Below are 14,081 nucleotides of genomic sequence, written 5' to 3'. Positions count from 1 at the left end.
AAGAGGAATAAATGCGTACTAGTGAGTTTTGCCCAAGCAATATCGCGATTATTCAGGAATCAATAGTCTCCCTAGTTAATGTGTTCAAAAAAGAAGACTTTCAACATTAGAGAAATGCCAATGTTAGATAGTGTCTTGAATAGTGGAGAATACTGTGCACAACACACACATACCAGTTACGACATGTATAACAAGAGGAAGAGAAAAATTTTGATTAGTGTGATAATGCTTCATTTGCGTTTAGTTGCATTAATCTCCTATTAATCCTTTTCCCCTAAAAATGTTTTAAATCTACATATTACATTTTATATCCCTCTAGTTCTGCTGCCTGAAAAGTCTTTTCTCTCCATCTTATTTCGAATGGTATTCCTTTACATTTAGTTACATTCCTGTATGTTACATGGATTTGATTGTACAATGTTTCTGTATATTGTTGTACAACAATGATTATTTGATAACAATAATTATGAAATGATTGCCCTTAACTGGACTGGTACTTCATAATTTATTTATGCTTTTCTTTAGATTTTGTTTGTCCTTTTTTAGTTGCATGACACTCATTTCTCTTCTATTTATTATTTTCTTACACTTTCACTATTCCTGGATCCTATCCAGCAATGCCACTTGGGAGGCGAGGTAATCAACATTCTTTGTACTCTATTGCATGTCCTGTTGTACACTATGCGTTTGCATCGTTTTCTTGCAAGCAATTGCAAATGTGAAAATGCGGGCTATAGCGTACTGGCGCGCTAGCAAGTGTCAAATATTCGGTATATTAAAAAAAAACAAAGCTACCTATTACCTGTTAACTACTTGGCCGGTAGATGGCGACAAAACGGATTTCTATACCTGTTGTGCCAAACATATATTATTTTCTTTCTCTTGAAAAAAAAAAGTTGAATCCTGAGTCCGGGAAAATTGCTATTTTTTAAATTAAGTTAATCGTTTTTGAAATAGGTACACCGAATATTTGACGCAATGCTAGCGCGCCAGTACGCTACAGCGCTAGTGCTATGTAGCAGAAATATTCGGTGAGTGTATGTAGAGACCTTTTGGCAGTGTTTGAAAATGCAGTCCCGGAATGTTTGTGCTGATTCTCCTAGGAATAAGGTCTCTGGAAAAACTAGTAAAGATTGTTGATGAAGAGCTGAAAAATGTGAGATGCCAAAAACTTCAACTTCCCATTTTTACTGCTGGTAATCTGTGGAAAACATCAGGTGAGGAGAAACAAAATCTGCAATGCTGTTGTTTCACGAACAAATGAAAAAAGTTTATGGTAGGACGATGGGAGTCTACTGGGTTGGAGTTACTAACCATCAAGTACAGACATGATAGAGACTATATGCTTAGCCCAGTAAGGTATTCCATGTTCCACATGTCATTAATTGATCAACAAGATGTTCATTTTTGCAGACCCATGAGAAAGCCGTCACTGAATTGGTTGCATGCTTGCCACAGTTGACCCACAAGCAACTGTCTTTGAAACAATCAGGTTATCAGTAAGTTCATCGATGAGATTCAACCATGTTTTGGATTACTGCTTAGGAGGAAGTTTAGCATGAAAAATTTATACACTTTCGATAAAAATGCTGACACAGCCCTACAGACGTAGGAATTGGTATGCTAGGTGTATGACACCATTTTCCAATGTTTTAACACACCATTCATCAAAGGTATCAAAAGGTTTTATGGCAAATTAGTTCACGTAACATTCTAATATCGTTTTTAGTAGCTGGTTCCACCGGAAACATTGAAGGTCTGTCTTCCCATAAATATAATTTTCAGTCATCCATTGGTGAAGATGGTTTGATGCTATGTCCTGTTAGTGACTTCTGAACCAATTCAGACCCCAATAACCCAAGCACATGGAGAAATTTTTTTACATTGGTGAGTATGTGAAACTAGGGCTGAAGTTAAAATGGGTATGACATTTATTATAATTTGTGTATTTTTTTTTTTTTGTGACCGGGAGGAGGTTTACTTCCTCATCTAGGTAAATAATTAAGGTAAATGCGAACAGACTTATGGTTGAGGCCAGATACCAATAACATTTACAGCTGTTGGAAAATACGTTTGAATATCTCCGTATTGATTTTCATACTATTACAATGAGGTACTCTTAAACATGCTATGCATAGTCAAGTGCCCCTTTAGTTACATTGGTCTGTTTTTCCAGTTCTCGTATCTACTTTTGCCAACTAACCCCGAAAGATGTCGTGCAACTATGTTTGTCCTTGTCGGAACGTTAAATGCGGAAAAAGATATTCGAAGAAAGTTACTTGCATATCACCGTTGGTCGCTGCTTCGTCCTGAAGACAAAGTATAAAAACTTATATAAATTAAAGTGCATATCTGGGCTCCCTTCTTTTCTGTGGCCCCGTTTCCCCTAGATTTGTAATAAGCCCGTAGGGGGTCATGCCCCTACTGTGATCAGCAGTAAAGGTTGTGAGTGCGCTGTCCGGAAAGGGGACGTGGGGGTCCCCCTGGCTTGATGATATCTTTTGGAGAGCTTTGGGGCTACCCACAAATCCGAATAACGGTTAATCGCTCACGTAAAAACTTGTCCGAACATCACTCTTCATCCTTTTCCGGCTTCTCTTAGCCACGCACCGGGTAATCTCCCCGGTGAGTCAACTAAGGTAGGGGGAGGCTCTACCCCTGAGTAGAGTCTTCCTTTACCTTAGTTGACGAAAAAAAAAATATAATGTCAATAAGGAAATTTTTTAAATATTATAAAACTTGTTTTTGTTTTCATTTTAAATTTCCTTACTCATTCTACTTACAACACGATACTCTCACATATTTGTTGACGTTTTCCTTGCAATTCATTTTACCTTTGAACATTAATGGTCCCTTTATGACAGTCAACTTGGATTGATACAATGCGTTCTACATATTCATTTGAATTTCCATGTTTATATTTTATGTTACATATCTTCAAGATTTCTTTGATAATGTCTTACTTGCGATATCCATCGCTTTCATATTAACAATTGCTGGATTATTAGTTCAGATATATCAACTTGACTCCGTAGGAAATTGAACCCTAGTCATTCGGCATTCCAAACCGATGTTCTACCATTGAGCCGTGAGTCACATTTCCCTGTTTTAGATTTTTCCTAGTATTTTAAAGCAATTTAGCTAATAAGCTTGACTATGAAATATGAATAAGAAGCGCTGAAATTCAACCACTGTTTTGGTTAACGGCATTCACATTACATCTTGACTATTTAGGGAATCGAACCCTAAGCTACCGGTATACTGATCCGACGCTCAAGCAGTTAGCCATTAGTCTTGCTCATAGCACATAATGTTTTGATTTTGTTTCATGGCGAATACTTGAGTTATTGAAAATGAAACACATATTTATCACAAATATATCCACAGTTTACGCATGGCTATAATTTTTTACCTTCTCGGGATTCGATCCTTGGATACGGCGATTTGATAGCCGAAGCTCTACCATACAGCTATGGATTTAGATGCCGTAGTGTGTTAAACTAAACGTTAAATCTGTGAGATTTCACTTAAATGAATAACGTATTAGCTTATCAAATATTTCAAGTATTAAATGTTTAACTGCGACTCGAACCACATACCATTATATTACCATGCCAACGCCTTACCATTTGGCTATCTCTTCACATTAAAATTGCATGCTGATAAAGTTTATTCTAAATATTTTCAAGACATCTAGTGGACAAAATACCAACTCGAAATCATCTGGCCACGTCAGCTATGCTGGCAGCCCTTCCATTTCGCGTTGCGTCGGACCTGAGGATAGTAGCTTAAAAGAACGGCTCTGTTCTTAAAATTTCACCACCAATTTCGTATTTTTTTTAACCTGGATATGTGAAAGAAATCTATGCCAAGTAACGGTATTATGTCAAAAACTCATTTTAAAAAGCCATTGTTCCACTATGTCCTAAATAATTTAAAGGAGCATGGTTTGGCTTTACACCACCTTTTTCATCTCCATTAGGCACTTACATCCATTTTGGTTTGGCAATTAGATCCCCTAGATTCTTGCAGGTGCCATTAGGTAACATTGTAACTTATCGTTAAAAGTTTAAATATTGTAATTGTACTTTCAGGTCTTTGGGATGTACCTGATGCTGTGGGGCCGCATAATCATTCTGTGACTGAGAAGAAAGACATCAATGTTCTCTCAACAGTGTAATAAAAGATTTCGAATATCATTTTTGTATTGGTTAAAAATTTACTTATGTGCAAGAAACAAAGAACTTCAAGCTCCTTACAAGTCAGTTGAATTGGGACACATTGAGTTGACACGTCACATTGGCAAAGTCACTGAAAATTTAAATTTACAAAAATTGATTGTCAGTTGTGGGTTTGAAGGTTCTACAGTACTTCTTTTCAAAGACTAAGTAAATTTCTTTGTTGAATTGTAAAAAGGATGTTTACTAACATTCTTAATTGATGGCTTGAAATCCAGTGAAACATACATGAAACTAGTTACATAAAAGTTTCTGTCATTAGAAAATGTCTTATATTGTAAAATGATAAACAAAAATAGTAAGTAACATTGGAATTATTTTTATTGTCCCACCTCCACCCAAACAATTCCTCCACTATTTTACAAAATATATCACATAAATTACATATAAGTACATACATATAAACATATACACAAAAATACAAACACTTAAATAAAGCTAACCCATTGGCTGCCAAGCCAAGCAACCCGTAGGTTGCGTAAACTACAGTCGCTACTATCGCGTCTGAAGGATCGCGAACAAGATGGGACTTGTCTTCAGACAAGTCCGGGCTGGCACGGTGATAGAAACCATTCCGGGAATGCACACCCCAGGAATCTATCTACCGTGCCGACAAAGAGAAGTCCCTACTGGTGCATTGCCTCAGATGCGCCTAAAGACACAAGGCCTTTGTGCCTTTAGGCGCATCGGCGACTGTTCCCCCCATGGCCGTGGGAAGAACAGCGCCCAGGTCCCTAAAAACTACAAAAAAAATGGGAGCAAACGGGGTGGCAGCCAATGGGTTAGCTTATACATTACAGAACAAAACAAAACAATACCAAGGCGAATGGCGAAGATACGATGGCGAAGGCAACAGCGGCGATGGGGCGATGATCAAGGCAAAGACATAGGGGAAGACGGCGATGGCGAAGGCAAAAGCGATCACGGCGATAGCGATGGCGAAGGCAAAAGCGATCACGGCGATAGCGATGGCGAAGGCAAAAGCGATCACGGCGATAGCGATGGCGAAGACCGCGATGGCGATGGCGAAGACGACGAAGGCGAAGACGGCGAAGGTGAAGACGACGATGGCGAAGACGACGATGGCGAAGACGGCGAAGGTGAAGACGACGATGGCGAAAACGGCGAAGGTGAAGATGGCGGTGGCAAAATATGGCGAATGCAAAGTTGAGACGGTGACGAAGGTGAACACGGCTTTAAGACGGTAACGAGCCGATGATAGATGGAAAGACGGCGATGAGATGATGTTGAAGACAAAGACGATGATGCGGCGACTTCCAGGACTTTCTTTTTGTACCCTGTGAACAGATGTAAAAAAAATTAGATAAAAGAACAACATAAGAATTTTTAAAAAGGGGATCAAATAATGATTATGGTTCGCAGGTATATCAAAAATGACAAGTTAAAAAAAAAAATGAAAACTAGTTCGAGTAATTTCCTAGGATTACTGGAACCATAATGATGAAACTGAATAAACACAGGGAATACTACTTCCATAAAATAACATTTCCTTAAGAAGCAATCTTTTGCTGAACAGTACTCAAATGTTCCATATCTTCAATCACCTTTCAACATGAGCTTGTCACAAACTGTTGTCAAAAGCTTTGTTAGTTGAATGAAGATTCAAGAAGTTCAAACAAAGAAATACTAGTAGAACAGAAGTCACGATATTGAATGCAAAAAAGAAAAAGGTTAATAAACCATTTAGTTCTCTAGATACAGATGAAAAATTAGATAAGTTAAAGTGTGATAGCTCAACTGGTGGGCTCGATTCAAACAGTTGGGCCAATCCTTTTAAGTCTACTAACCATTCTATGTGAGACTCACTGCCAAATAATACTCGTTGCCGAAAAATTTTTGCTATGCTCCGATGAAGAGCTGGGGACATTTAACACTAGAAAAACCAGAAGACTGCATTTTCCAAAGCACGACCTGGGAACTGACTTGCTTGCTTTCTGTGTTCATACTATCATTGATGGTTAACATAAGAGGCTTCCATTTTCCTAATTCTAACAATATAGCACAATAGTAGTGCCTGGATAAAAATAATGATCGTATGTTACTTACTCGTTGATAACGATGCACAAAACAAGAGAAAAACTTTAAAAAACAACAGAGCAAATATGTTGACATGTTTGCGTAGCTAATGGCGGACATGACAGACGACGGTAGCATTCAATCTTTTGGGTTTTAAAAGCGAAGCAACCAAGATTTTAAAAACCTTGTACGATAGACATTCTGGAATATTTTTACACACTCTTAATGCATAATCGAATTGGTTTTTCAGTTAAGGTGCCTTACGGATGCAGATTATGTCGTATGCAATGCCTGGTTGCCTTTTATGCAAATTTTCAAGAAGTAAGCCGGAAGTAACGAAGAAAAGAAAGTCTAATCTCTATAAAATTTTTGGCAGAGCGAATAATTTGTTACCATAATTAAAAAGATAAACAAGAATTTTGACTAAAAGATGCCAAGTTTTGGAGTTTTCTCTCCTGACCCATCAATTCTACCCCTCTTTGTGTGAGAATCCCGACAATGCGATTCTTTTTTCTTGCACAGATTCGTCGTTATGGCATGTAGCCTGTTTTGTTGCGGGTTTCAGTATGGACTATTAGAACTTCGTAAAAGTTGTCGGCTTTTACTGTCGAAATAGTATGAGAATGCTGATGTAGTGTGATATTACACTGAAAACAAGCGAAGACAAACGGTTTACAATTAGCAAGATAGGGTTCATTACATGTAGTTTAATGTTGTATTGCAATATTAAGAGAATGCAAATTGCTTGTGTTTCCAACATACGCTTTCACCACATTGGACATATTCCTCTTAGCATAGGCTACTAAACAGTGGAAGGCAATTTGGTGTACATTGTACAAAAAAGAAGTCTGGGCAGCTTTTAAAAAGTAATAATATAAAAATAGAAATCTCAGCAGGGGTTTCTATTAAATAATAGTGAAAAAGAATACCAGTAGCACCCAGGTTTTTCAACATGGTTTAGAAGGGCAACAGCCATCGATGTTAACCGATGTTGGTTCCATTTCCAGAAGAACGCGTTTGAGCTATTAAACGCAGGCTATGCTTTGCGTGCACATGATGTAGAGCGAGAATGCACATTCGTACACTTCGAACGTTGTTTCATCGGCCGAATCGTCACTGCGGTATCTACCCGTTGTGGCTCTTCTATTTATTCAATGTTTTTTTCGTGAAACAGCGTACGAAACGAGACGTTGATGGCAATTATCGTCAGCTGGGTGTTGGTGAGCGTGTAGGAATGTCAACTCTAGAGAACACTGACGTGAACACCATTCTTCTGTGGAACTCGTGGTACGGCGATTTTGGCTTTAGGTTAGACGATGTTTCTTCATTCAAGTAAAAATAGAAAATCAAAAAAAGATAAATGCGTTGATGTCTAATAAATCCTTATATTAAAAAAATCGGCCGTGTCCGATTTTGGATTGACGGGTCTGCTAGGTCCTGGTCGTCTGCAATTTATAGGTAATGTATCATACATTTACCTACGCATCGGTATAATTGATCAAAATCCATACATCCGCAAGAGCTTGAAGGATTACGGGATCACCGAACATGAAATCGTAGCCGTAATTATTCCTTGTCTACTCTTCTTTTGGGTATCCATAAATAATGCAATTGCCTGGTGTCCCGAGCCTTCGTGGTAGCTCATCATGAACCTAACTGGGCAAAATGTAGAAATTGTTAGTCTAAATATGGGTATATAATATATGTAGTGAATCTGCCAATAAATGAGTAAATCCATGGCGTTAATTACACTTAGCATGCATGACATCACGCTCGCCAATACGAGAACTGATATTTGATTTGTGCTAGTAGCATGGACTTTAGACTTTACCAATTCATTCTCAACATTTTCTATAATAAGGCCTTCTTAGAAAAAAAAGAGCGAAATGGCAACACGTTATAAAAATCAAGCATCTTTCGAGGTGATTTACCTACTTCTGCCATTCAGTTTAGTACAATGCATGCCTCTTAGTTAGCCATCTGACTAATAGAAGAATACTTCCAACGGGATCAGCAGCCCGCTGCAATCGAATGTTAGACATCGACCAAGAAGACTAAGATCCACAAAGTCCAGAAAGACAAGAAGAAGTCCACAAAGGAACCTTTTAGCACATGTTTAGCTGTAGAAAACAATTACAGTTACCAGCATAGTTGACGTCAAGTAAGGGGGCAAGAGTATATTAGATTCCTCCCTTGAAATAACAGACTGCATTTTTTTTTCCTGTATGTCTCCTACTTCACCTGTAAATTATATCAAGAACATTAAACAATTTTGGGATATTTTTGACGGAACTTTTTTCTTTTTTGACAAACAAAAACAATAATCTCAGGAAGCCACAATGGACTAATACACACAGACATACCACTTGCTAGTGTCACATTGTTGGCCAGAATATGGACGGGGGTGGGTGAAAGAATTGCTCACAGGGCTGGGTCGCTTGCAATTACTAAAAGACTTAACGCAATTACTACAAACAAGCAGAAAAAAAAAACCCAAAACAAAAAAGCTCCCTCACGTGAAAAGCAAATTTAAAGTGGGTGCAAAATCAACGCTTTTCAATAACTACTCCGTTTGAAAAAAACCATAGCATTAAAACAACAGGGGATAGGCATTTCTTAACAATAATATAAAAATGTCTTGTCACACGGCCATAACAAGTTAGCTGGATTTTCATCAACGATGAATCAAAAATTTATTCCGGGAGGACTTAGTTAGCCAATGGCAAGCACTAAATTTAAAACACAACTTACTACCACGCCAGCAAATGTACAGAATTCATTTGCAATGGCGTAATACGAAATAATGCTGGGGCAGGAAACCGTCTCGATGTCATAGCAAACTAATGGAAACAAGGGGTATTACGTACCATTATTTTCAATTCCTTTTTCTGTCAAGATCTAACTCAGAGAATGTAGAGATCAAAAATCACAACACAAAAGAACCAATTGAACGCCTACATCCTAAAAACACACACAGACTGAAAGAAACCGGCACCTTCTCTAAAACGAAGCCAGCTGGCAAATGAACAAAACGAGCAAAACTCTTAGTGTTGTAACCTACGGCCATATTCTCGGCATTGCCAAACGAATCATGTTTTTGAGCAATAAGTCTGCGAAAAGGGTTTGGGTAACCTTAAAAAACATGAAAATTATAGCTCAACATTGAAAGTAGCTACGCCTGAAACTATCGACAGATGTTCCATCCTCTGCCGGGAGAAACCGTGAATTGCGCCGCGTAACTGGCATGGGATGCCCGTGAAAGTGCACCTGGTGGCGAAAATTGGCAACTCAATCGAATCATTATCGAAGGTGCAACCTACCAAAATCACCTATAGGAGAGACAGGGATGCCAAGCATTATTGGAATATGAAAACGTCAATTCCTCCATTAGGTAGGAGTGGGTGTCTCACCCCACGCCTACCCGAAGAGTCCCAAGGTGGACGAAAATACGGACGCCGCCGAGAGACTGAAATTCGAGGTGAGTATAATTTTTACTTTAACCAATAGGGTTGGCAATTCCTCAGTTTCTGGACAGTGAGTACAACCGTGTTGTGTGGCTGACGGTACCAGACGTCAGCCGATCTCTTCACGGTCGTCTAATGGGCGAATGTCTGCTAAAACAGCGGCGAAAGAGGATCAATGGTAACGCGTTGCTATTCAGGTCACACTGTTAATTCATGGAAAGCGAAGAAGTGGAAAACAGATACTGGGACGTACCCAACCAAATTGACGCAAGGAAGAAAAGGAAACCAGTGGACAAAAGTGTTTTGCGAGTGAGTTTTTTGTTGAGTGCGATTTTCGTGCGTGAGTTTTTGTGTTGGTCTTCTTGCTTTCTTGTCTTCGGCAAAGTCTCCGTGAGATACTCTGTTAGTGATATACGACTAGTGGCTTTGTGAACGGCCGAAAGCAAAGTCATTCAGTCGTCTGATGGGCGAATGTCCGCGAAGAAACAACGTCGAAAGGGGCAAACAGGCCGTTGCCCCTTTTTAGAGCCGGCTTGAGACAACACTAATCAATTCAGCTGCAATCACGCTGTAAGGTTCGGCTGCGATTGGTGGTCAAGTCACACTACGAAGTCAAGTATCAGCGACGGGTACTTTGGACGACAGACAAGAGCAAGTTTGCGTCCCGAAGTGCGAGTAGGGGAAAAGAAAAAAGGCTTACGTTTCGTAAAATGTGAGCCTTTTTCCTTTTCCGCCCTTTTTTGCTCAAATGTTATTGAAACTTAAAGTTGTTGTAAATTCGAACGGCGATAGCTTTTTCTTTATTTGCAGACATTCCCAGACACCAACTACGACGTATATTTTACATTGCCTAAGATACAGCATGGAAGGATTAGATAATGGATTACATGCCAACAACACGCAACGGCTATTTGATTGGCTTTTAGACTTAAACGAATCACTTGATAGAAACTCCATCAGAATATTTCTTTTACAAGAATGGCCGTTCGCATTTCAATCGTTGCTTACGGTAACTACCTGCTTGACATGCAGCCCGATAAGCTGGAACGGGCGGAATGATCACAGACGATGAAATGCTGACTAAATTACGATCGCAATATACCTCAACATCACCAGTGTCTTGCCTCAGATGGAGTCGTTCATCCGGATCGCACGGTCCTTTCGTTCCAATTTCCCAGCATTTTTTAGTCATCAAAACTCCTGCATCTGGACTCCAATAGACGTGCCGACCGTCCGTAGGACATCCACCGGAATTCTCTTCACACTGCGGAACGTTGTTTTTGAGTACAAGCCACTGCCCGTTCGGACAAGGACCCTGACATCACGATAACGTAAGATAATTATTTTTTATAAATGAAATTACATTAAATACCTGCGTATTTTGTGAGTAGCATTTCTTTTTCTGGGCTGAATAAACAACCCGAAGTTCGGATTTTTCTTTGGCAGGATCCAGTGGAGCGCAGTCACAAAATCCTTGGTTCTTCGGTCCGTCATTCATCTCCATATTCTCTGGGCAATGATCAGTCGGACCGAGCAGAAGACAATGGCCTTTGAAGAACGTTTCGTCCGGTGACTCGCACGGCCGATCACTTTTGAGCAATTCAATTTGTTAAACAATAGTAAATCCATTAAATCTGGAACTATGTCATTTTTAATAGAAAATACTTGGCAAGGAATAAAAGCCGGGCCGTGTAAGTTCTCAAATCTTCTTCTTCCAGTCTGGACTGAGGAATGCGTACGTCGAAGAACTCATTTGATTTATTGGCTATACGAAGCCATGCCTCTTTGAAATCAGTTAAAAGTTTCGGCGGTAATTCATGATCGCTCTGTTCCAGTTCATCACCCAACAATTTGAGACGCCTCACTAAGTCTTCTTTCGTTTCGCTTTTCTTCGGTGGCTGAACAATGGTCGTGTTTAAAGTTAAACTGCTCTCTAATTGAGGGTCTTCGTTCTCCGACAATGTTTCGTTGATCTCTGATCCGCCAATAGGTTTCGGTTTATCTTCATCGTCAGAAGGCGGTAGAGTATGAGTTTCATGGCACAGTCCGCTATCCCTTGAATTTTAATGATTCATTTAGAAATAATGTTGTTAGGACAGCAATTTTTGAATTTCAAATACAATATCTTACTTGGCAAGTAAAAGCAGATCAGCCAGGTTATACGAATCCGGGCCATCTGTAATCGGATCAGCGTCTTTGGAAGTATCTTCTATGCGCCACCATATCTCTACGATGTCCGTTAAAAGACTCTGTGCCAGTTCCATTGATTTCTTGTAGTGAGCTCCAAGATTTTTCAGAATTCTTTTGTGTTCTTTGTTCGATACGTAGAGTTCACCGCCCAGCCATCTTGGCTTTTCCAGTTTTTTCCCGACGTCTTTCACGATGCGGGGATCGCCCAACTTCCCGGAATCGCTGCTTTTCACCGAAAGCTTTTCTTCAGTGACGCCACCAGACGTCTGACGTTTCCCCCTGAGGTACAAATCATAGAAAAACACAACAAAAATCAACAAACTCTTCTCTTGGCGGTGACATAAAGACTTCGCATTCAAAGTAATTCTTATTAAAACTCTCACCTTTTGACGCAATGCGGTAGACCAAACATTTCAGACAACAATAGGAAGAAAAAGAACGTTTGAAGTAAAAGTAAGTTCAAGGATTTGTAACGTTTCATTTTTCAAATCCTGTGTAAGGGGATTGTTGATTGACCCTTTTCTTCCCGAAAGACGAGCAGAGCAGAACACAACCGAATATCCTGAATGCTTTCAAACTATTTAGATTGGGCAACATTTTCTTAGTTCCTTTTATACTTTTTACAAGTGCGAGTTTAAACGCTTGGGCTACAATCGAAAAAAAAAAAAATCTGTTAGGAACTTTTAAAATAAAGACGAAATCGTATGCCCGTTATAGCCGCAAGGCCACCTTTGACTGTGGAGGCGAACGATCTTGTCTTTTATGATTAAGAAAAAACAACGTTTGATATTAACCCTTAAAGAGGCTGATGAACGCAGAATGCCCAAGGTATAAGCGTTTTCCGATGGTACAAAAACGGGTGTTATAATTTTGAGAAGAATTTCTTGTTAGTTCGTTCCACTTGCAAATGGAAGGAGAGCTTTAACGACGAACAGTTTCTTCATTTGACCCTAGCAATAAGACATGCTAACGAGTGCAGATAGTCTTTTCAAAATTAGACTATTAATTCGAAATGAGATATTTTAGTTGCGTATAAAAAAATAACAAAGTCTATTTACCTTAGGTGGGTGCAATAATTGCCCATTGTGTGTCAAACGGCCGAATTGTTTATTCGACCCACATTTTTGTCTTCACAGTTTCCTGTTTTTTTTTTATGCAAAAAGAATAGAGCCGCAGAAAAGAAGTTAGCTTAAGCAACTCACGGTTCACCTTCGACATTTTTTGATGACGTCGTCACGCAACTTGAATTAAATTTGGAATCATCCGCATTAACACAGGCACCAAACCATCGAACTAACGGGTCGGCGAACGGCAGGTACATTAGCCCATCATTTACGACCGGGGATTATTTTCAGTATCAAAATAAATGCTATAAATTAGAAAACATTTAGGTAGAAATATTTAATGGTCTTATTCTGATACCATTTCGGCATATGCTCAATTCAAAATCCTTTCATTCGTGTACGTCCAGCATAAAGGAAGTTCATTCTGTGTTATTCAGGGGTCAGCTGCGCCATTCAATCAAGGAAGACGAACGATAAATTCTTTCTATGGCACTGATACAGGTTCGTGATGTCCTATCAGACCTGGGTTTCGTCTCCATCACTCGGTAAATCTCTTTAATTTACGAAACATGTATCTAGGAATGAGTTTACATACATTATAAAACATAGTATTACGAAGAAATGGAATATTCAATCAAGAGGCTCAACTTCATATCAAAGCAAGAAATGAAGAATGAAAAAGCAGCATGATGCTTTTTACTCGGCAGGATTTATGAATTAAATACGATTGAAGGATATAGCAAAGCATCGTGAAAATCGCAGCAGTGCATCTGTCTGCTTGTAAACGGATCGACGGTATATTTAGGAGCTTTTTTTTCAAAACATAAAGCACTCGGTTCCTTGCGAGTAGTCTTTAATTATCTTTTTTGAATCTAGAGAGCATTGATAATACTAGCACGTTGTGCTTGGGGATTCCGGGAGGTACCTTTAAATTCCTACCCACGGTATTACCCGTCTTCTTGTAAATGCTATTTGACATTGATTGAGCTGTTTGAAATGATCAGGTTGCTCTAGGCAACAGACAAAAATAGCACTTGTCACTCAGTTCTTACAAATCATGCTAACTTTGAAATCTTACGGAAGCTAAG

At 39.2% G+C, this 14,081-nt stretch overlaps 1 protein-coding gene and 2 long non-coding RNA genes across 6 annotated transcripts; 1 reads left to right on the top strand and 2 right to left on the bottom strand.

The window, feature by feature from the left end:
* The first annotated feature begins 3,767 nt into the window (after window positions 1-3,767).
* LOC130690514 (uncharacterized) lies at window positions 3,768-4,338 on the top strand. Its single transcript, XR_009001033.2, has 3 exons — window positions 3,768-3,878; window positions 3,941-4,042; window positions 4,095-4,338. It is a non-coding gene; the product is annotated as an uncharacterized LOC130690514 (long non-coding RNA).
* Window positions 4,339-6,986: 2,648 nt separating this feature from the next.
* Window positions 6,987-9,473, bottom strand: LOC130690510 (uncharacterized). 3 transcript variants are annotated; one of them, XR_009001027.1, is made up of 5 exons: window positions 9,143-9,473; window positions 8,419-8,516; window positions 8,207-8,329; window positions 7,754-7,931; window positions 6,987-7,597 (listed from the first exon to the last, which is right to left on the bottom strand). It is a non-coding gene; the product is annotated as an uncharacterized LOC130690510 (long non-coding RNA). The 3 variants fall into 3 exon arrangements; XR_009001026.1 differs by having other exon boundaries at window positions 6,987-7,931; XR_009001028.1 differs by having other exon boundaries at window positions 6,987-7,927.
* Window positions 9,474-10,506: 1,033 nt separating this feature from the next.
* LOC130690484 (uncharacterized) lies at window positions 10,507-13,565 on the bottom strand. Of its 2 annotated transcripts, none has more exons than XM_059495818.1 (7): window positions 13,352-13,565; window positions 12,724-13,222; window positions 12,313-12,576; window positions 11,870-12,208; window positions 11,405-11,794; window positions 11,112-11,328; window positions 10,507-11,054 (listed from the first exon to the last, which is right to left on the bottom strand). In XM_059495818.1, exons 3-7 carry the CDS (start codon window positions 12,408-12,410, stop codon window positions 10,710-10,712), a joined length of 1,389 nt encoding a protein of 462 aa, XP_059351801.1. In that variant the 5' UTR covers window positions 12,411-12,576; window positions 12,724-13,222; window positions 13,352-13,565; the 3' UTR covers window positions 10,507-10,709. The 2 variants fall into 2 exon arrangements, with proteins under 2 accessions (XP_059351801.1, XP_059351802.1); XM_059495819.1 differs by lacking the exon at window positions 13,352-13,565 and having other exon boundaries at window positions 12,724-13,069; window positions 13,139-13,279.
* Between the last annotated feature and the right edge of the window lie 516 nt (window positions 13,566-14,081).

This window comes from Daphnia carinata, chromosome 6 (genome assembly GCF_022539665.2).
Source record: "Daphnia carinata strain CSIRO-1 chromosome 6, CSIRO_AGI_Dcar_HiC_V3, whole genome shotgun sequence".
Taxonomy (NCBI): Eukaryota; Metazoa; Arthropoda; class Branchiopoda; order Diplostraca; family Daphniidae; genus Daphnia; species Daphnia carinata.
This window is presented reverse-complemented; position numbering and strand designations above follow the sequence as displayed.

Excerpts from the sequence above, each read along its gene's own strand:
- LOC130690484 (XM_059495818.1), bottom strand. The coding sequence starts at position 12,410 with ATGAAACGTTACAAATCCTTGAACTTACTTTTACTTCAAACGTTCTTT. Across the intron at positions 12,209-12,312 it reads CTACCGCATTGCGTCAAAAG|GGGGAAACGTCAGACGTCTG; the intron begins GTGAGAGTTTTA and ends TTTGTACCTCAG. Across the intron at positions 11,055-11,111 it reads GCTACTCACAAAATACGCAG|GGTCCTTGTCCGAACGGGCA; the intron begins GTATTTAATGTA and ends TCGTGATGTCAG.